General features: G+C 44.9%; 1 protein-coding gene across 1 annotated transcript in view; it reads left to right on the top strand.

Annotated features, from left to right (window-relative positions):
• The first annotated feature begins 357 nt into the window (after positions 1 to 357).
• Positions 358 to 22,777, top strand: part of LOC144669274 (interleukin-2 receptor subunit beta-like) — a 42,764-nt gene continuing 20,344 nt past the window's right edge. Inside the window, exons 1-6 of the mRNA XM_078531604.1 lie at positions 358 to 521; positions 7,922 to 8,012; positions 10,445 to 10,586; positions 17,730 to 17,920; positions 20,268 to 20,413; positions 22,496 to 22,691. Of these exons, the coding sequence (XP_078387730.1) occupies positions 7,934 to 8,012; positions 10,445 to 10,586; positions 17,730 to 17,920; positions 20,268 to 20,413; positions 22,496 to 22,691 (754 nt within the window). The 5' untranslated portion in view covers positions 358 to 521; positions 7,922 to 7,933. The remainder of the gene's footprint in view (positions 522 to 7,921; positions 8,013 to 10,444; positions 10,587 to 17,729; positions 17,921 to 20,267; positions 20,414 to 22,495; positions 22,692 to 22,777) is intronic.

The raw sequence follows: 22,777 nt of genomic DNA, 5'->3' as shown, positions 1-22,777 counted from the left end.
CACATTAATAAAGTAGAAATGCAGCCACCCCCACAAAACTGAGGTTCGATCTCAACGAGAATATCACACCTGGTTCTGGGTGCCGTACTTTCGGAAGAACAGGAAGGCATTAGACAGGGTGTGGAAAAGATTCACGAGAACGGTCCCGGGGTTGAGGGACATTCGGTTATGTTGATGGTCTGGAGAAGCTGTGGCCGTTCTCCTTAGAGAAGAGGAGGTTGAGAGGGGGGTTTGATACAGGCGTTCAAAATCATGAGGCGCTTGGGCAGAGTAGATAGGGAGAAACTGTTTCTGTTGACAGGAGGGTCAAGGACCACAGGCACCAACGTAAATGATTAGCAAGAGAACACAAAACAACGTGGAAAATCTGTTTTACGCAGCGAGCGGTTAGGGTTTGGGATGGTCTGCCGGAGAGTGTGGCGGAGGTAGATTCAAACCTGACTTCCGAAAGGCAATTGAATACGAACATTAAGGGAAAAGAATTGCGAGGTTATGGGGAAAGGCCAAGGGAGCTGGACTAGGTGACTTACTCTCGCAGAGAGCAAGTGGGACCCCACAGGCTGAATGACCCCCTGCTGTGTTGTAACCATTCTAGGATTCTATGGTTCGATTTAAGTGTTGCTAATTTTTCACCCTGCAACCCACAGCAGTGAAGATGTCGTGTGCGCAAGATGTACATGTCAAGCAGTGTGATAACTGACAAATGTCAACATTAGCAGTTGCCGAGAGTCACTTGCGATGATAGGCTCGATATAATTAATTTGTCAATTGCACTGAATGACTTTCAGTACAGTTACATAACAGGAAATAACAGAATTAACCTGTCAAGTGCTGAGTATGCTTTGCGGCGCTTACAATGCAAACACATGGCAAAACCTTCAGTAGCCTAGCAGAGAGAAGGTTAAAGAGGAAGGGATAAAACGAAATGTATCCGAATACCTCCATGAAACTTCAGCCATAACACTTAGCTAAATTGGAGTGTGCCGCTACTCCTCGCATTTTGCAGTTGGGCTCATTAGGTTGAATTTATCGGACGGTGCTAATCTTCTGGAACATATGAATTAGGAGCAGGAGTAGGCCACTCGGCCCCTCGAGCCTGCTCCGCCATTCAATAAGATCATGGCTGATCTGATTTTAACCTCAGCTTCACATTCCTGCCTACCCCCGATAACCTTTCACCCCCTCCTTGCTTATCAAGAATCTATATACTTCTGCCTTAAAGATATTCAAGAACTCTGCCTCAACCATTTTTGAAGAAGAGTATTCCAAAGTCTCACAACCCACTGAGAGAAAAAATCTTTCCTCATCTCTGCCTTAAATGGGTGACCCGTTATTTTTAAACAGCAACCCTCATTCTAGATTCTCCCATAAGAGGAAACATCCTTTCCACATCCACCCTGTCAAGTCCCCTCAGGATCTTATATGTTTCAATCAAGTCGCCTCTTACCCTTCTAACCTCCAGCAGATACAAGCCTTACCTGTCCAGCCTTTCCTCATAGGGCAACCCGCCCATTCCTGGTTCTTCATCAGAACCTCAGATGCTGCATCCCTCCCTCAGTACTGGCACAGGTAGTGTCTCCCACAATAGTGTGAGGTGGGGAATGCCATTGAAGACCTTTGTACAATAGACCACGCCACTACACTGGTAACCATGAAATCTGGTCCTTGCAAGGAATGCATTTCAGGAAGAAGCAGACATTGAGTCTATGATTTTCTGTATGTGGCATCATACCATTTTGTTTTGCTCTATAAATGGAGGAGGAATGGAGTTTTGTTAAATGTTTTCCACTGGGCAACATAATAAACTAGAAAAATATGTCACCAAGCTGGGCCTGCTATTTAGCACATGATCAAATAGAGGGATAATTCATCTCCATTCGACCCCAGCCACATGCGCACACACTGCCTGCTCATGAGGAACCTGTCCAGCTCTCTAACTGAGCCCACATATACTGCCTGCTACATCTGAGGGAGTTATCCTTTGGAAACACTACTCCCAGCAGGCAATATAGGGCCAGGAGGCCATTCAGCCCCTCGAGCCTGTTCCACCATTCAATTAGCTCGTACCTGATCTGTATCTGAACTCCATCTACCCGCCCTGATTCCCTAGCCCCTTACCTAATAAAAAATCTATCAATCTCAGTTTTGAAATTTTCAATTAACCCACCCGCCCCCACCCACCCCCACCCACTCTCCCCAGCCTCAACAGTACTTTGGAGGGAGGGAGTTCCAGATCTCCGGTATCCTTTGTGTGAAGAAGTGCTTCCCGATATCACCTTTGAACATAGATATCATCCTGGAGCAGCCAGGCTCCAATTTTAAGGTCATGCCCCCGCTACCCCACATTCTGGATCCCACCAGAGGAAATGTTTTGTGGCTTAGGCCAGCGTTTATTGGCCATCCCTAATTGCCCTTGAGAAGGTGGCAGTGAGCTGCCTTCTTGAGCCACTGCAGTCGGTGTGGTGCAGGTACACCCACAGTGCTGTTAGGGGTGGGTGGCGAGTTCAGGGTTTGCTGTTGTCGATCTATCTAGCTCCTTCCTTTCTGTGGGCTTTGTAGCAGTTTGATACAACTGGGTGGCTTGCTGGGCCATTTCAGAGGGCATTGCTGTGGGCCTGGAGTCACATGTAGGCCAGACCAGCTAAGGACAGCAGATTTCCTTGCCTGAAGGGCATTAGTGAACCAGATGGGTTTTTAATGAGATCTTATCATTTCATATTTTATTAATTGAATTTAAATTCCACCAGCCGCCATTTGAACCCACATCCCCAGAGCATTACCCAGGGCCTTCTGGATGACTAGTCCAGTGACATTATCATCACGCCCTTCCTGACGACATTAGCGTGAAGCGATTACTTCTTATGTTATATTTGGGCCAACGGTTTCCTTAGATGTTTGTGATCATGCGCCCTCACTAAATTTGTTATAATTGTAAAACAAACTACGCACAACAACATGTCAAGATGCAGAAATTTCCCTTTAGGTTTCTGTTTCTTTTAATCAAGTTTAGCTGAAGAGCTCGAGCCTGTTGCACATTGCACACTTCGATACGGCTTAAAATTGCCTCTTATCGCACCAAAAATAAATGTTAACCTCAAACTCAGAGAAGTGTCTTGCCCTCCCACACCACTGCAGTATTTCTGCTTAATTATGCAGCCGGATGTTCACTGAAACCTCCATTTTGGTGCTAAATTTTAGCTTCATGCTCACGCCCACTAGACACTATCAAGTTACCAAGTTTTACTCAGCTGTGCCTTTGCAAGAGGAGTGTGGCACTGTAGGTGGGAGAAAGCATTGATAAATAGATAAAGGGGCCACAGACTGGCTTTCACTTTCTTTATTTCGTAAACAAAGAATGTGACCTCTGGTTTTTCGTTAAGTGACAAATGATAACCAGATCTAATCTAAGTCAAAATAAACGTAATTGGGTTCGGGTACTCCAGTGGGCAGCACCAGAAGGTGATAAGACCACACGGCCACCACCTTATCTCGGCCGTAATATGGGAATGGGATCATCTCACAGAGGGAAGAGCAGGAATTTGGTGGGAGATTCGTTCTGCTATTGCATAACTAATAGCCATCTCCAGGCAATGTAGTTGGAAGAATGGGACCAGGCTGTATGTGTGCTCACCACCATGAATGGTTGGCTTGAGGGGTATTACATGGAATGCAAGGAAAGCACTTTTTGTACTTTCCCACCACTCACTGGGCTCTCTTGTCCTGAATTTAGCGTTTGTTTGAACTTGATCTTAATCTCCTACTCTACCATGACAGCACAGGAAATCTCCCACTGCCGCACCACTTCCCATTCCCCACACCAATCTTCACCAGAACAGATGCAAACTCAGCAACAAGGGAAACCCATTCAGTGATCATCTTTCAGCGCCCTAACCCATTCACCATGGCAGGCCACCAAGCCTCATTGAATTCACAGAACAGCCTATTCAGCCACTTACAGGATGCCGGCATCGCTGGCTGGGCCAGAATTCATTGCTCGTCCCTAACTGCCCTGGAGGAGGCGACGGTGAGCCACTTCCTGGGACAGCTGCCATCCTTGAGATGAAGGTAACAGCGGGAGTGCCAAAATTTGACCCTGCCATAGTGAAAGAAAGGCTACATATTTCCCAGTCTGGATGGTGTGTGACTTGGAGGTGGTGCTGTTCCCAAGCCTGTGCTACCCTTGCCCTTCTGGGTGGTAGAAGTCATGGATTTGGGAAGTGGTCCACGCAAACCTTCTCCCACCTTATTTACACCATTTCCCCCTATCGATGTATCCTTCTATTCCTTTCTCCCTCAAGTGTTTAACTAGCTTCCTTTTCAATAGAACACTGCTATTCACCTCGACCACTCCTTGTAGGTGCAAGTTTCACTTTTCTTTGGACATTCAACTAAGATAGCAATTTAATACCAGCTCGTATGAAATTGGAGGCAGGATTGTACTCTGGGCTGCTCCAAAATGTCTTACTTGCTGCAAAGGCTGAATAGTTGACAATGTCTTGCTGATACCCTGGAGTTGTGTTTCTTGCCACAGGGAAGAAAATACTAGAAAAGAAAAAAAGAGAGAGGGACCATGGTAAAAACCAGACTCTTTACTGATGAGTGAGAGGCGGTAGTGTGGTAGTATTGTCACTCAGCCAGTAACCCAGAGATCTAGGATAATGCTCTGGGGACTGGATTCAAATCCCAACATGGCAGATGGTGGGATTTGAATTCAATAAAAATCTGGAATTAAATGTCTGATGATGACCACAAAACCATTGCTGATTATGGTAAAACCTTATCTGGTTCAGTAATGTCTGGAAACCTGTGATCCTTACCTGCTCTGGCCTATATGTGACTCCAGACCTGATGGGCAATAAATGCTGGCCTAGCCAGCAATGCCCATACTCCATGAACAAATTTAAAACATGTAACCCAGTCATTGAGCAAACCTGTGAGTGTTGCATTTTAACAAGAATTGACTTGCAGTATGACCCACCTACAGCGACAAGAACTTATATAGCACCTTTGATGTAGTAAAACGTCTCCAGGCATTTCACTCGAGAGTCAGACGCAGAGCTGTGTGAGGCAATATTAGGACAGGTGAGGCAGGATTTTTTAAGGAATGGAGAAGAGAGAAGCAGAGAGGTTTTGGGAGGGAATGCCGGAGCTTAGGATCGAGACAGCTGAAGGCACGGCCAACAACGGTGGGGCTATTAATATCAGAGATGCAAAAGAGGCCAGAGTTGGAGGAGTGTAGAGAGGTCTGGAGGAGGTTACAGAGATAGAGAGGGGTGAGGCCATGGAGGGATTTGAAAACAAGGATGAGGTGCCGGGTGCAATGGATAATCTTAAAGGCCTATCTTTAGCTTCAGTTGAGGTTATAAAGTATTCAGTCCCAAATTAAGAACAGAATGAAGCTTATTAGGCACAAACCGAACTGCGACAGTATCCTGTATCACATTTGCTCAACACACCGAAGCCAAGGTTTAGTTTCCTGTGCTAAATGTTAGATGCTTTGATAAAAGTCAATTGACCAGTCTATTTTTGCTAACAGTTCCTGTTTGCCATGCTTTAACCTTTGTGCTGCTGTGCCACAGAGTGAGCCTCAAAATTAAGGTTGGAAGTAACAATTGTCTACCTAAGTAAAGTCAGCTATTTTTACAGCAATGGCTTACATTTCTACAGCAGGTCTCAAATCGTTCTAATGGGTGAAGGGAAAGCCATTGGTGCTGACCAGATGAGGAAACCAAAAAGGAGTTGGGAGCTAAATGAAAAGTCAACGAGGAGGGTCTCTGGGAGCTTCGGAAAGGAAGATGGAAGGGTGAAGGAGGGATTTAGGGAAGGTGGTGATAGCAGGGAGGAGGAAGGAAAGTGGTGCCAGCCTGTATTTCTGTAGCAGCTTTAACACGGAAGAACATTACAAGGTATTTCACAGAAGGATATAGAGGACACCAAGCCAAAGAGGGAGGTGACCAAAAGCTTGGTCAAAATGGTGGGCATCAAGATGTGTTTTGAAAGAGGAGAAGGCGAAGAGGTTTAAGGATGGAATTCCAGTGCACAGGGCCAAATTTACAGGAATGTTGCCAGGGCTGGAAAATTGCAGCTTTGAGGAGAGATTGGATAGGCTAGGGTTGTTTTCTTTAGAAGAGAGGAGGTCGAGGGGTGACCTAATTGAGGCATATAACAGGGACCGAGATAAGGTAGACAGGAAAGACCTGTTTCCTCTAGCTTAGGGGTCAATTACTAGGGGGCATAGCTTTAAGGTAGAAGGATTAGAGGGGACATGAGGAAAAACGTTTTCACCCAGAGGGTGGTGGGCATCAGGAATTCACTGCCTGAATTGGTGGTTGAGGCTGAAACTCATTTACAGTACCTCAAGTTTATATACATGTGTTTTTCAATGTACTGAGGGCTTCTTCCTCTAGGGAAAACGGTGGCATAATGGTATTGTCACTGGACTGGTATTCCAGAGACATAGGATAATGCTCTTGGGAGCTGGATTCAAATCCTATTACGGCAGATGGTGAAATCTGAATTCAATAAAAAATCTGGAATTAAAAGTCTAATGATGACCATGAAGCGATTGTTGTAGAAATCCATCTGGTTCACTAATGTCCTTTAGGGAAGGAAATCTGCCATCCTTACCTGGTCTGGCCTACATGTGACTCCAGACCCACAGCAATGTGGTTGACTCTTAAAATGCTCTCTGAGCAAGGGCAATTAGGAATGGGCAATAAATGCTAGCCTAGCTAGTGATGCCCACCTCCCACGAATGAAAAATAAAGAAAAAATGTCACCCTTACCACCCTCTTGGAGAATTGTTACTTTAAATCTTTAAATAAGTTATGGACCTCGCTGCTAATGGAAATAGGAAATACCTCAAAAGATGCCTAGATTTGCACCTGTAGTGCTGTAACCTGCAAGGCTACGGACTAGGTGCTGGAGAGTGGGATTGAAAATGAACGGCTAATTCCTTTTTTATTGACTGACACAGACACGATGGGCTGAATGGCCTCTTTTTGCGCCATAACTTTTCTATGGCTCTAAGTGGATGAAGATATGGTCACCAATGGTGGAATGAGGGGAGATGAAATTTGCACAAGAGTCTGGAGACGAAGAAATGGATAGTTAGGTGAGGCCGGTTGAAATATTGGAGAAGGTTACAGAGATAGGGAGGGGAAAAGCTATGTAGTGACTTAAACACAAGGATGGGCATGTTGTGGTGAGAAAGTAGCAGCCAGTGTATGTTACTACTGTACCAATGATATGTTTTGAGTGCATTAATGACCCTCCTTCAGAAGGAGGGCTGTCATAGTCTGGTTGGGGCCATTTTGATGCATGTAGGCCCAGGCCTGTGTACATGATTCTTCTTCTTTAGTTCACTGCCCAAAGGCAGGTCTGACTCACAATGCCACAATCTCCATCACAGGTAGGCAGATCCCAAATCCACTCCAGCCATCCGGAACAGGGATCAAACCCCCTGCTGTTAGCACCAATCTGATCTACAGTGGCCAACCATCCCAGTTCCCAAGGGGTCTGGATTGCCTTGGCAACATACACATTCACATCCGTTTTGTAGTCTGGAGCTATGGATAGTGATGGTAGAGGCTCCAATGTTTTTTCCCCCCATCACATGGCTGATCAGAAATCTCTCCCACTCTTACCACATGCCATTGGCGTGTGTTGGAAGGATTTACAAGTTGATACTCAACCCACTTGTCCACATTATGAACACACTTTCCTTGGTTATCAAGTCCTGGGATGGGACTCAACCCAGAACCTCTGGCTCAGAGACAGGGACACTACCCACTGCACCACAAGACCACCTGTAAGTGATGCCTCTGGAAGAAACATGATTTGAATTCCCGTATTTCTCGGATTAGATGGGTAAATTATAAGAAAGGATTTTCAGTTTTGCTCTTGTTTTGTGCTTCCACAGTATTGTCAAAAGATGAGAGGATTAAGACTTCAATTTGTGCTCACTGCCCTCACAGCTTCCTTGTGGCTATCATGTCTTGGATGTCACAGTGGTGCGTAAGCAAATGTTTTTCTTATCTATTTATGAATTGTTTCCATGTTTTATAGGCTCATTCCCCTGGGAAATTTACTATTATTTTTTCTCATACTGAGGGTGAAACGGTTAAAACCACAACATCCTTTAATAATTATTATTTCTGATAAACAGCTTTAAGGTTAATGGTAAAAGCAAAAAACTGCGGATGCTGGAAATCCAAAACAAAAACAAAAATACCTGGAAAAATTCAGCAGGTCTGACAGCATCTGCGGAGAGGAACACAGTTAACGTTTCGAGTCTGTATGACTCTTCAACAGAACTAAGGAAAAATAGAAGAGAGGTGAAATATAAGCTGGTTTAAGTGGGGGGGGGTGGGACAGGTAGAGCTGGATAGAGGGCCAGTGATAGGTGGAGATAACCAAAAGATGTCACAGACAAAAGGACAAAGAGGTGTTGAAGGTGGTGATATTATCTAAGGAATGTGCTAAAGTGGACGTTAAGGGTAGAAAGCAGGACGAGCAAGGTACAGATAGCCCTAGTAGGGGTGGGGTGGGGGGAAGGGATCGAAATAGGCTAAAATGTAGAGATAAAACAATGGATGGAAATACATTTAAAAATAATGGAAATAGGTAGGAAAAGAAAAATCTATCTCAATTATTGGTAAAAAGGGGGATCGGAAAGGGGGTGGGGATGGAGGAGAAAATTCATGATCTAAAATTGTTGAACTCAATATTCAGTCCGGAAGGCTGTAAAGTGCCTAGTCGGAAGATGAGGTGCTGTTCCTCCGGTTTGCGTTGAGCTTCACTGGAACAATGCAGCAGGCCAAGGACGGACATGAGGGCATGAGAGCAGGGTGGAGTGTTGAAATGGTAAGCGACAGGGAGGTCTGGGTAATGCTTGCGGACAGACCGAAGGTGTGCCGCAAAGCGGTCACCCAGTTTGCGTTTGCTCGCTGCTCCCAATGCGGTCTCCTCTACATTGGAGAGATATCCATTATTTTTAAATGTATTTCCATCCATTGTTTTATCTCTACCTTTTAGTCTATTTCAATCCCTTCCCCCCACCCCACCCCCACTAGGGCTATCTGTACTTTGCTCGTCCTGCTTTCTACCCTTAATGTCACCTATTATCACATTCCTTAGATAATATCACCACCTTCAACACCTCTTTGTCCTTTTGTCTATGACATCTTTTGGTTATCTCCACCTATCACTAGCCCTCTATCCAGCTCTACCTGTCCCACACCCCCTTAAACCAGCTTATACTTCACCTCTTTTCTATTTTTCCTTAGTTCTGTTGAAGAATCATGTGGACTCGAAATGTTAACTGTGTTCCTCTCCACAGATGCTGTCAGACCTGCTGAGTTTTTCCAGCTATTTTTGTTTTTGTTTAAGGTTAATGGGCTTAGTAAGGTAATTGTCGAGAAGATATTTCCACTTGTGTGTGAGATCAAAACTAGGGACCATAAATATACGATAGTCACTAATAAATCCAGCAGAGAATTCAAGAGAAACATCTATACCTGGAGAGTACTGAGAACGTGGTGTTTGCTACCACAATGGTGGCGCAGTGGTAATATCACTGGACTAGTTACCCAGAGGTCCTAGACTAATGCACTGGGTTCAAATCCCACCACGACAGCTTGTGGAATTTAAATCCCATGAATAAATCTGGAATATAATGACCATGATAACTACCATGGTAAAAACCCATCTGGTTCACTAATTCCCCTTTAGGGAAGGAAATCTGCCAACCTTACCTGGCCAGATCTACATGTGACTCCAGACCCACAGCAATGTGGTTGACTCTTAACTGCCTCTGAAATGCCCTAGTGAGCCTCTCAGTTCAAGGACAATTAGGGATGGGAAACAAATGCTGGCCTTGCCAGTGTTGCCCACATCCCATGAAAGAATAAAGGAAATAAGTATGTTTATGTCATTCACCTCACCTACTCCTTATTTTAAGGGGAAGCATGAGGGAGAAAGGAATTGAGGGTTATGCTGATTGGGCTATATAAATTAAGGTGGGAGAAGGTTTATGAGGAGCATAAACACCACCATGGACCAGTTGGATCGAATGTCCTGTAAGTTCTTGGTAATTCTATGTGACTATTGACCATCCATCATTGCGCTGAGAAGGTGGCAATGAGTCTGTTCCTGGAGCTGTTGCAGTTCATGTGGTGATCGCACACTCTCTCCATCTCCAAGACCCACATGTTCACCCTCCCTATCCAAAACTCATCATTTACTTTTGTACTGGCAGCAGCTCGTTGGTGGCCTGGGGGCTTCAGCCATGTAAGGAATGAGGCGCAAGGCCCAATATCCTTGGCTCCTTGCAACTCACCATTGGCGCGTGGGCTCACTTCCCAGTGCAGAGGGTGCGATTTCCACCCAATGAAGTGACTTTGCAACCCTCGGATAATTTTTTTTCCACTCTGCTTCGGAACAGGGAACAAAGACTTGAAGTGTATTGTGAATTACCTCGACTCAATGACATGCTGCTGGTCAAGCGACGTTTCCCACACTGGCTCTCAATGTGAACTGTGGGTTGATGACCCAGATGAAAAGGATGAGGATGAGGATGAGGATGAGTGAGTGACCCTTTGTTCTCTAAGCTAATTACACCTCAGGAGGACTGAAACGCATGCACAATAGTATCTTTATGAAACCCTTTATCAGACCTTTCTTCACTGTAGATGTTCACATCAAGTGATGTGGCCATATCACTCCCTGAAAGGGTGTAGAAGCAAATTCAATAATAACTTTCAAAAGGGAATTGGATAAATACTTAAAGTGGAAAATTGTTTGGGTCTATAGTGAAAGAGCATTGAGAATAATTAGATATCTCTTTCAAAGAGCTAGCATTGGCATGATGTGCTAATAGTATGTTAGTTATATTGTTAGGATTCACAGGTGAAGGGCATTGTTTAATTAAGTGCTTGGATCACATATAAATAGGGGGCTCAAGGTGTCAGCTGTGGCTCAGTTCATAGCACCCTCGCCTTTGAATCAGAAGGTTGTGGGTTCATGTCCCTCTCCCGGAAACCAAGAACTGTGACTGTACTCGAAAGAGTTACATGCGATCTGTTGATAACTCGAAAGAGTTATAAATAGGGGGCATCTGGGACACTGGGTGTTGGGAGGAGATCTCTGAGACTGAAAAAAGTCAGTAAACTCTCTCAGTATAGAAAATCTCCGTGTTTTGGTTTCTGCTTCACCAACCAGCTTGAATCCTATTAATATGATGGGCAGCATAGCCTCCTTCTACACTGTAATATTTTACGATTCCAAACATTTTCCAGGTTGAGACTCTCACATAGTACCATTTTAGAGATGGGCCCCACAGTCCTCCTACTTAATATATTTTAAAGTTTACCCAGCGTTTTAACAATTTGAAAGTAAGTCTCGCCTTGTTCATGGAGCTTGGGACCTGGTTCAGTTACTAAAACACTCAGGAGTCACTTGCTCTGAAAGTCACAATAAAGGCTTTGGAGAGTTCCAAGCTGAGCGAGGTGGGATCATGGTTTGAGACTGATGTTTGATGTACTGACGGTGAAAGTTCATTGAAAACCATAATAACTAATGCATTCACGTCGTGAGTGTCTGGTATTTAAAACATGACCCCATTCACCTGCACAGACAATACAAGAGGATGTTAAAAATCCCATGATACTATTAAAAGAAGAACAGGGAGTTCTCCCGAGGGCCTGAGCAACATTTATCGGAACATTAGAACAGGGGGAGACCATTCAGCCCCTCTAGCCTGTTCTGCTGTTCAATCAAATCATGGCTGATCTGTGACCTAGCTCCATATACCCACCTCTGCCACATATCCCTTAATACCTTTGGACTAAAACATGACAATTAACCTCAGATATAAAATCAACTATTGATTTAGCATCAACTGCCATTGGTGGAAGAGAGCTCCAAACCTCTACCACCCTTTGTGTGTAGAAGACTCCCCTAACTTCAGTCCTGAAAGGTCTGGCAATAATTTTTAGACTATGACCCATATTCCCCAACCAAGTGAAACAGTCTCTCTCTATCGACCCTGTCTGCCCCACCTTAGTATCTTGAAAATCCTGATCAAGTCACGCCTCAACCTTCTAATTTCGAGGGAATACAACAGAATCACTTTATAATTTAATCCCTTGAAGTCCAGGCAGCATTCCAGTAAAACAAAAGTAGAATGCTGCAGATGCTGGAAATCTGAAATAAAAATAGGAAATACTGGAAATACTCAGCAGTTCAGAGGTGTTTGTGAAGATAGAAACAGAGGTAACATTTCAGCTCAATGAACTTTGATCAGGACCCTGGAAAAGCTACACTGCACTCCCTCCAAGGCCAAGATATCCTTCCTAAGGTGTGGTGCCCAGAACTGCCTACGATACTCCAGGTGTAGTCTAACCCTTGAACAATATCAGCAAATAAACAGCTCAATTGACAATTCCTCTTATTAATTAATGGATGTTATTGGTGAAGAATGACTGTAGTGGTTGCCTACATAAGAGTCACTGTTCTTCACAAATGATACCTTGGATGAAGACTTCTCAATATAAGGTGCTTGTCAGATACAGTGCCAGGAAGTATTCATTTTGAAACAACGAGGGTGCAAGGGACAAGGAAGAAGTTTAGGACCATCCACTTGGAGTTTAAGTGAAGCAAAGGAGTAATGTACGTTGTGGAGGTGGTGTGTGCACATCACTCACCCCAGTCACTGTGGCAACATGCGCTTTTGCATACTTATTGTAATCTGGAGCAATGGATAGCGATGGTGGAGGCTCCAAAATTCTTCCTATCATACGGTTGACCAGAAATCTCTCCCACTCTTACTGCCTGCCATTAGTGTGTGAATTGGAAGAGCTTGCCGATTGGCGCTCAACCTGTTTGACCGCGTTATGAATACGCCTTCCTTGATTTTCAAGTCCAGAGTTGGGACTTGAACCTGGAGCTTCTGGTTTGGAGGGGGTGGGGTGGGGTGGGAAACGCTACCCACTGCACCATAGGACCTTCACAATGTACACACAGTAGTGCTGACAAAAATGTAAAGAGTTTTACGGAGAGAGAAAGCTTGGTGGTCAAGGATGAGGGGAGTGTGGCCCCTCGGGTAATAGGTTTTTCTTGTATCTTATAATGGTGCAGGTCTCAATGGAGTATGGTGTGTAGATTGGTGCTTAAACGCAAGCCCATTGGAAACTGGGTTGAAGCATTGTCACTTTGTCACTCAAGACATGGGTCAAACTGCAAAAAGGCTGAGCCAGAGACTTGCATATATTCATCATTCACAAATAAACAGAACACTTCAAATCTCGAAAGGATTACCACACCCCACTTAGCACCCACCCCACGTGAGCTCCAAAAACAAGAAAAATATGTTTTTCAGGACATAAGGTGGTTTTTCTGGTGAACACATTTATTAAAACAAACCACTGAGGAAAGGCACATTAGCAAGTTCAGAAATACCCCAAATGGTATCAACATCTCACACACGTCTTCATAGCTCCCCAACAGTGTTATAGAGCTAACACAACCCCCAAACCTCATATGCCACACAGACGTGACATACTCACTGATGGACGCGTTGGAACTTTACACGCTGGCACCCAGATATACACACCGTCAAAAGCACAAGTGCACACATAAAAAAAAACGAGCTCATACACGAAACACACACACACAAACACACACACAAACACACAAACACACACACACACACAAACACACAAACACACACACACACACACACACACACACACACAATGTCGAAATGCAAATTCCAGGAATCAGAAACGTGCTGGAGATGGACATTAACTTTAGCCAACTCCAAAAGCGAAGGGAGAGAGTTTAGTGCGGGCATAAATCAGGTCTGGTAATGAGTAGGCGGGTCCCTGCCCACCCAATCTCAATTTCTTCCAAGTCCACCGGAAGCTCTCTCAGATGCAGGGCATTGAAAGTTGCACTTTGTGGCCTCCCCATGGCCACCCTGGAGGTTGGAGGACCTGAGGTGAGACTGGGGAGCGACTTTTAAAAAAAAAAACGAGCGCAACTTTTTTTTTGCATCCTTCAGTGATCATCAGCCCTGCAGACCCTCTGACTACTTATTTTTGGACGATGAGCAGACTGCACCAAAGCCCAGAGGGCATTGCCAGTGCTCTAGCCTGCAGCAAGAGTTGGATTTCTGATCCTCATTTCTAGGCCCAAGACCCTACCAGTCAAGTCTGTGCCCTGGGGATGTGAAAAACAGGAGTTTGCAGGTGGGCACAGTTTGGGTACACTTTGCCCAATTAAAATTTGTGTAAGGTTGGCATTAAACTGGGAAGAGGAGGATGAACAGCAGTTTGGTAGTGGGGGCTTTTGTTATGAGGGGATACGTTGTCAAAATTAGGGCGGATAGATTTTTTTGCTAGACATGACTATTTAGGGTTCCAGAACCAAGGTGGGTTGATAGAGTTAAGAGACAGATCAACCATAACCTATCTAAATAAAGGAAAAGGCTATTGTCCTCCTCCTCCTCCCTATATTCTGCAATTCTAAGGAAAATTGGTCAAGTGCAGAGGCCCATTAGGTAAGGTTGTGATATTGCTCTCTGCTCCTTGGCCTCTCACTTTCCTAAACTTTGAGACATCAAAGTATGGGGGCAAGTCATTGATCATTGAGAAAGTTGTTAATAAAGCCTACAGGATCCTGGGCTTCATAAAGAGAGGCATAGAATACAAAAGCGAGAAAGTAACAGTGACCCTTTATAAAACACTGGCTCAGCCTCAGCTGGGGTATTGTGTTCAATTCTGGGCACCACACTCAAGGAAGAATGTGGAGGCATTAGAGAGGATGCAGGAGAGATTCACGAGACTGGTTCCAGGGATGAGTTACGTGGATAGATTGAGGAAGCTGGGCCTGTTCTTCATGGAGAAGAGTAGATTAAAAGGAAATTTGTTAGAGGTGTTCACAATCATGAGGGTCTGGACAGAGTAGATAGGAAGAAACTGCTCCTATTGGCTGAAAGATTGAGAACCAGTGGGCCTCGGTTTAAGTTGATTGGAAAAAGGACTAAAGGCAACATGAGTGAAAACCATTTTTGTATGCAGCAAGTGGTTAGGACCTGGAATGTACTGCCTGAGAGTGTGATGGGGCCAGGTTCAGTCAAGGCTTTCAGAAGAGAATTGGATCATTACCTGAAGAGAAAAGTTTTGCCGGGCTACAGAGAAAGTAATGGTGGCCTTTTCTAGAACACTGAAGAGGGGCTAGGCAAGTTACTCTTACAGCAAGCCAGCACATACATGACAGGCCAATTGACCTCTTCCTGTGCTATAACCATCCCCATAATTCCGTGATTCAATGTGGTGCTCAAAAACTCATAGCGCCGGGACAAAAGGTCTATTGGTGTATAAAACAATGCACCTCTGCTTCGAGAGGCATGCCCTATCCTCATGCATAAATATGGGGGCAACGCCACCTGAATGACCTCGTTCCCCAGATGCACAGCACAGATGAACACCATTAGCGCCTTGGGGTGCTAAAGTTTTTTTTTGCAATTCTCAGGACATGACCTTCCAGTCGTAAATAAATTTAAAGCCTCGTTAATGTATTTACTGTCTCAAAAAAAGTAAAGCCACTTCCTGACTTAACAAACAACAAAATGTTCTAAACCAAAAGGTTGTCAAAAACCTCCTCAACGCTGCCTTTGGCTACAGGCCAAAAATCTTTGGTTACACGTTGAACTGAGCCTGGTTGACAGATCAGCATGGCCAAGATTAAAATTAGCACAAGACGGGCGTTAAAACAATGGCAATGTGTACTTATATGGTGCCTTTAACGTAGTACAATGCCTCAAAGTGCTTCACGAGAGCATTATGAAACAAAATTTGACACCAAGCTACCAAAGAAGATAATGGTGACCCAAGGCTTGATCAAAGCGGGTGGGTTTTAAGATAAAAGCAAAACACTTGTGGCTGCTGGAAATCTGAAATAAAAACAGAAAATGCTGGAGAAACTCAGTAGGTCAGGCAGCATCTGTGGAGAGAGAAACAGAGTTGACGTTTCGAGTCCGTATGACTCTTCTTCAAAACTGACAGGTAGGTTTTAAGGGCTGTCTTAAAGGAAGAGAGAAAGGCAGAGGGGTATTAGGGAGGGAAGTCCAGGGCTTGGGGAATAGGGCGCGGCCACCAGTGGTGTTACAATGAAAACTGAGGGAGCTGAAGAGGCCAGAATTGGAAGAATTCTGGTATCTTGGAGGGTTGCAGGGCTAGAGAGACTTACAAAGGTGGGGAGGGTTGAGTCCATGTCGGGATTTGAACACAAGGAGAAGAATTTTAAAAGCAAGTCATTGCCGAGCCAAGCCTCAATATAGGTCAATGAACACAGGGCTGATGGGGAAATAGGACCAAGTGCAAGTTAGGATGCGGGCTGCAGAATCTTGGATGAGCTCCACTTTATGCAGAGTGAAAGGTGGGAAGCCAGCGGGAGAGCATTGGAATGAGGTGGAACTGGGAAAGCGCCTACACATGCACATTGGCCTGGTGTCGCTTGGTGCATGATTGGGCACTCACTCAAACATGCTTGGTTGCCCACTGCTGGCGGCACAGGTCGACTTGATCATCCCTCCTGAGCTAAATTATTGGGTGCTCTAATGAACCTGGCAGTAACTCAGTGGAGGTGAGTTCATGTCACCCTGGCAACTATGTGCCAGTGAAGGGCAATGCTGCGAAATGTTGAAAGCCTGTCTGCCAAGCTCCAGTGCTCTGATGGTTTGCCATTGCTGGTGCTTGTGTCATGCATCCCTATTGTCTAATCCACGTGTGTCTTAAATAATAGATGACCACCACAAGCGCAGATCAGATTTTTCAGGCCCTACGAAGAAGGTGGAACCGCAAAAGCAGGTTAGCTTTGAGGTCAACTTAGAATTGTAGAATCACACAGCACAGAAGGTGGCCATTCAGCCCATTGTCCCTGTGCTGGCCCTTTAAAAGAACTATCCAATTAGCCCCACTCCCTCACCCTTCTCCCCATAGCTCTGGAAATCTTCCTCCTTCAGGTAATTATCCTTTTGAAAATGACGACCGAATCTGCTTCAGTAATGCAGGTAACATACTGCAGATCAAAAAATACGCTGCGGAAAAAAGTATTTCTTTGTGTCACCAATTATCTTAAGCCTGAGTCACAGTATCATTACAGTGCAGAAGGAGGCCATTCATCCCATCGAGTCTGCACTGGCTCTCTGAAAGAGCATCCCACCTAGCCCCCACTCCCCTGCCTTATCCCCGTAGCCTTGCGCATTATTTATTTTCAGGAAGCAATCCAATTCCCTTTTGGATACCTCGATCGAACCTGCCTCCACCACCCTTTCAGGAAGTTTATTCCATGCTCCCACCACCCTCTGGGTGAAAAAAATTTTCCTCACATCACATTTACTCCTTTTGCCAATTATTTTGAATTGGAACCTTCTAGTCCTTGGATGTCCTTGACCTTACTGCCATCAGAAATAACTTGTCCTTATTTGCTCGATCAAAATCCTTCAATATTCTGATTAAATTTCCCCTTAACCTTAACTCTACTCAAAGTCTAGCTTCTCCGCTCTCTGCACATGACTGAAGTCCGTTTTGAGATGCCCCTGTGTTTGGTCACACACCCACCGTTCCTGTAGCAAAATGAGGCAGGGGCCAGCGTTATGGAGCCAACTCAGAAGGACAATTCCAGTTTCTTGCTCTCACCTTCTTTAACCCTTTTGTGTCTTATAGGCCTGAATTTCCAAAGAGGTGTAGCCCAAAAAACAAAACACCATCATCATCAAAGAGACAAGAGAGAAGGTGCCATCTCGACATTCCATACTTTGCTGCTGCACAGGAATTTAACATCACTCTGTTGTGCTCAAGGAATGGGTCTCAGGTTACAGTTGCCTGGATTCCTGATTTTAGACCATTCCGTAACAGTAGGTGAAATTAAGCATTCTATTTGAACAATTCATTCTCGTCTTGCGAGACATGCCTACAGGCTGTATTCTGTATGTATAGTGTATGTTGCCTGCCTAAGTATTGATCTATATCATTAAATGGCATGTATCTGATGGACATCCGTGTGGCAATATAAGGACATAAAAAATAGGAGCTGGAATAGACCATTCAGCCCCTCGAGCCTGCTCCACCATTCAGCAAGATCATGGCCGATCTGATTGTGGCTTACTTCCACTTTCCTGTCTGTCCCCCATCACCTTTGACCCCCGTGTCAATCAAAAATCTAACTGAGCCTTGAATATATTTAATGGCCCAACTTCCACTGCTCTTTGGGGTTGAGAATTCCAAAGATTGACAACCCTATGAGATAAGACATCTCCATCTTAAATGGGAGACCCCTTATTCTGAAACTGTGCCCCCGAGTGCTAGTTTCCCCAACAAAGGGGAAACTTCCTCTCAGCATCCACCCTTGTCAAGCCCCCTCAGAATCTTATGTTTCACCAAGATCATCTCTCATTCTTCTAAACTCCAATGAGTATAAGCTCAACCTTTCCTCATAAGATGACACTTTCATCCCAGGAATCAGCCTAGTGAGCCTTCTCTGAACTGCCTCCAATGTAAATATATCCCTCCTTAAATAAGGAGACTAAAACTGTACACAGTAGGTGTGGTCTCAGCAATGCCCTGTACAGTTGTAGCAAGACTTCCCTAAAGTTATACTCTTATGACCCTCTACCCTCTCAGGTTGGCTTAACAGGTCCCACAGGAAAATGTTAATGCAGATGAGGGGAGTTCTATTCAGTGTCTTGGCCAATACTTATCCATCAACCAACCTCACTAAGCAAACAGATTATCACATTGCTGCATACGGGAGCTTGCTGTGCACAAGCTATCTGCTTAGGTGAGGGAAAGTTAAGGGAGGGGTGATTTAGTAAAGGTGACCTCCATGTCATACTGAGCTGTGGCACCTACCAGGTCCCTGGTCTCTACCCCTGAGTCACTCTCTCTGAATGTCTTTAGGCGCCAGAATCCTCACCCCAGTTCTCTGTCGGTTCAAAAGTGCATTCAGGCCCCAGTTCCACTTCCGCACAAACATCCCTGGTCTCACAAGCCCTTAGCTCTGTCAAAATGCTTCCAGGCTGCCACCACCTCACCTCAGCTCATACACAAGAAGATAAGCACTTGCACCTAGCCCTAGCAATAAGCACTACCTTCAAGGGAAATGGGAGAAGATTTGAGAGAAAGAAAAATGAAGAGTTGATGATTCCCACACACTCCTGGCTGATCTCCCACATTCTAACCTCCATAAATTTGAGGTCAACCAAAACTCTGCTGCCTGTGTCTTAATTCACAGTAAATCCCATTCACATATCACCCCTGCGCTCGCTGACCTACATTGACTCCCTGTCAAGCAACATCTTGACTATAAATTTCTCATCCTTATTTTCAAATCCCCACATGCTTTCGCCCCTCCCTATTTCTGTAATGTCCTCCTGTCCCACAAGCTCTGAGATATCTGAACTTCTCTAATTCTGGCCTCTCGCATATCCCCATTATAATTTCTCCACCATTGGTGGCCACGCCTTCAGTTGCCTAAGCCCCAAACTCTAGAAAGCCCTCCCTACATCTCTCCATCTCTCTACCTCACTTTGCTGCTTTAAGACACTCCTTAAAACCTGTCTCTTTGACCAAGGCTTTTGTCATCTGACCGAATAACTCCTTATTTGGCTTGGGATCTTACTTTGTTTTATAATGCTCCTGTGAAGCAGCTTAGGACTTTTCATTACATTATAGGTGCTATATAAATATAAGTTTTGTTGTTGTTGTTGTTCAAAAAAATTTGCCTCAAAAAATTGTATCAAATTACCTCAAACAAAATAGCCTCAAATTGCCTCAAACAAAATTGCCGCTAATGCCTCAAAAAATGCCTCAATTGCCTCAAAAAAATTGCCTCAAATTGCCTAAAAAAAAGCCTCAAAATTGCTTCAGAAATTGCCTCATAAAAAGGCTCAAATTGCCTCAAAAATTGCCTCTGCCTCAACCTCCAATCTGTAAGAGATCCACGAATGAACTTACTGCCCATTCTTTCAATCTTTCCAATTGAATTTGTCAGCTTAATCCCAAATAGGGAGGTCAGTTGAGTGCCTTAGGCATTTATCTGGCAGGTGACTCAGCTGAGATTGAAGAGATTCATTTCTGTAGGGCTCACAGAGGCAACAAAATGAACTTTTGCCCTGTCAATCTGCGTTTTATTCTCCAAGTGAAAGCGCATTAACAGCAACCGTTAAAAAGTATGCATCTGATATTTTCTGTTCTTCCTCGTAGTTAAACCGAAGGCACCATACAACTTAACAGTCACCAATAATTCCAGAACTCAGACAGATTTTGTCTGGCTGACGTACCATGAGTTACTTTTTGCGGATAAACTGGAATTTGAAATGAGGTACAAAACCGAGGATGAGAATTGGAAAGTAAGTAGACTCATTTGTTATATGTCTGCTTTCGATATATAAGGTTAGGTGGGGAAAAGCTGGGTCCATTCTCCTTGGAGCAAAGGAGATTTTCTTCTATTCATTCATGGGATGTGGGCATCGCTGGCTAGGCCAGCATTTATTGCCCATCCCTAATTGCCCTTGAGAAGGTGGGTGGTGAGCTGCCCTCTTGAACCACTGCAGTCCATGTGGGGTAGGTACGCCCACAGCGCTGTTAGGGAGGGGCAGTTCCAGGATTTTGACCCAACGTGAAGGAACGGCGATATATTTCCAAGTCAGGATGGTGAGTGACTCGGAGGGGAACTTCCAGGCGGTGGTGTTACCATCTATCTGCTGCTCTTGTCCTTCTAGATGGTGGTGGTCGTGGGTTTGGAAGGTGCTGCCAAAGGAGCCTTGGGAAGTTCCTGCAGTGCATCTTGTAGATGGTACGCACTGCTGCCACTGTGCGTTGGTGGTGGAGGGAGTGAATGTTTGTGGATGTGGTGTGATCCCATCACACTCCTGACTTGTGCCTTGTCGATGGTGGACAGGCTTTGGGGAGTCAGAGGGTGAGTTACTCACCGCAGGATTCTAGCCTCTGACCTGCTCTTGTAGCCACAGTGTTTATATGGCTAGCCCAGTTCCATTTCTAGTCAATGGTAATTGAGGTGTACAAGATTATAACAGGTTTAGATAAAGACATAAAAAGCCGTTTCCAGGAACCACGGGACACAGATTTGAGGCCTTGAGCATGAGATACAAGTGTGGGGGGGGGTGGAAAGTGAGGAAGAATTTTTTTACACAGCGAGTGCTAATGACCTGGAAGAGCGTACAAGGGTGGTGGAAGACAATTAAATATTTCAAAAGGAAATTCGATGGTCACTTGAGGGAAATAATCTTACAGGGGCACCGGGAAAGAGCCAGGGAAATGGGACCAACTGGATTACTTCACAGAGAGCCAGCATGGGCTTGATGTGCCAAATGGACTCCTTCTATATCATAATGACTCGATGACTTTGTATTTGCACATACGGTAGAGTCTGTGTTAGAAACTCGATCAACCCATCTGTGCACTTCAATGATTTGTAGCATTGATTAGGTTACCAAAAGAAAAGATAAGCGATTTAATCAAGTTGAGGGTGCAATGCAGGGATTGCACATGGTTTGTGGAGAGAACAGGTTTAACTAACATAAGAAATAGGAGCTGGTATAAGTCATATGGCTCTTTGAGCCTGCTGCACAATTCATGGCTGATCTTTGACCTCAAATCCACCTTCCTGCTTCTTACCTTTTGATTCCCCCTAAAGGGCAAAAGCCCATCGATCTCAGCTGTGGATATTCTCAATGACAGAGTATCCACAGGCCTCTGGGGGTAGAGAATTTCAAAGGCTCGTGTTTCCTTATGATCGTGGGGACATTATGGGCCTGGAGGGAAGGAAAGGGGACAACTGAGTCCTTCAAGACTGCCCATGCCATGATTGGTGGAGCTTCATGACCAAACCTCAACGAATCCCCTTGCTCACTCCTCCTCCCCCCCCTACCCTTGCAACCCCAAACTCTACAGCCACTCCCCGTCACCCCATAACCTTCTGGAAGAGGCAAAACACCAAAGCAAATCCCAAGCCCAAATTAGGACAAAAAGTACTCTGGAAAAATCCTCTCTGATATCCTCAGGGAATTGAGGTGAGTCCGAGGGTGGGGGTAGGAGGGCGGGGGATGGGTCATGTGGACCAAGAGTCACCTATAGAAATGCTTACCTTCTGTACGATGCAATCTCTGCCCTGGTCAGGAAACAGCCCAGCTCCCTCTTTAAAGGCAATGAAGCAAGTCAGAACCCAACAAATACTTCAAAAATTAAGCCGTGTGGCCTGGTTATCTTCTAGGCTTCAACGAGAGGCGATTTCAGATATCTATGAAATCGGGCGAAGATAGAGAACATTTTCAAAACACCACCCCCCACCCCTCCCAAATATTCTTTAGTGATTGAACACAGCTTATGGCTTGGCTACACCACACCACGTTTCACCACCAGCCATCACAGTCAGTGGAGGTTTAGCAACTCATCATACTTTCACTTTCTAGGATGCCAAGACATTGCAGATCATGCAACATGAACGAAAAGTGTCGATCGATTCGTCCAATCTGAAGGCAGTGCATCTCTACGAGGCGCAAATCCGCACTAAGATAACTGATAGAGATCCAGACGGCTACAACAGCATGTGGAGTGAATGGAGCCATGTAGTGAAATGGAAATCAAAAGTGCCCACACCCCCTGTTGGTAAAGACAAGATTCTACTAGGTCTTCAACGCTGTTGATGCTGTGACATGGCAATGAGCCTGTACTGCTGAAATTCATGTGTCCAA

This window comes from Cetorhinus maximus, chromosome 29 (assembly GCF_964194155.1).
Source record: "Cetorhinus maximus chromosome 29, sCetMax3.hap1.1, whole genome shotgun sequence".
Taxonomy (NCBI): domain Eukaryota; kingdom Metazoa; phylum Chordata; class Chondrichthyes; order Lamniformes; family Cetorhinidae; genus Cetorhinus; species Cetorhinus maximus.
The sequence above is the reverse complement of the archived record's forward strand: the minus strand, read 5'-3'. Positions and strand labels throughout refer to the sequence as shown.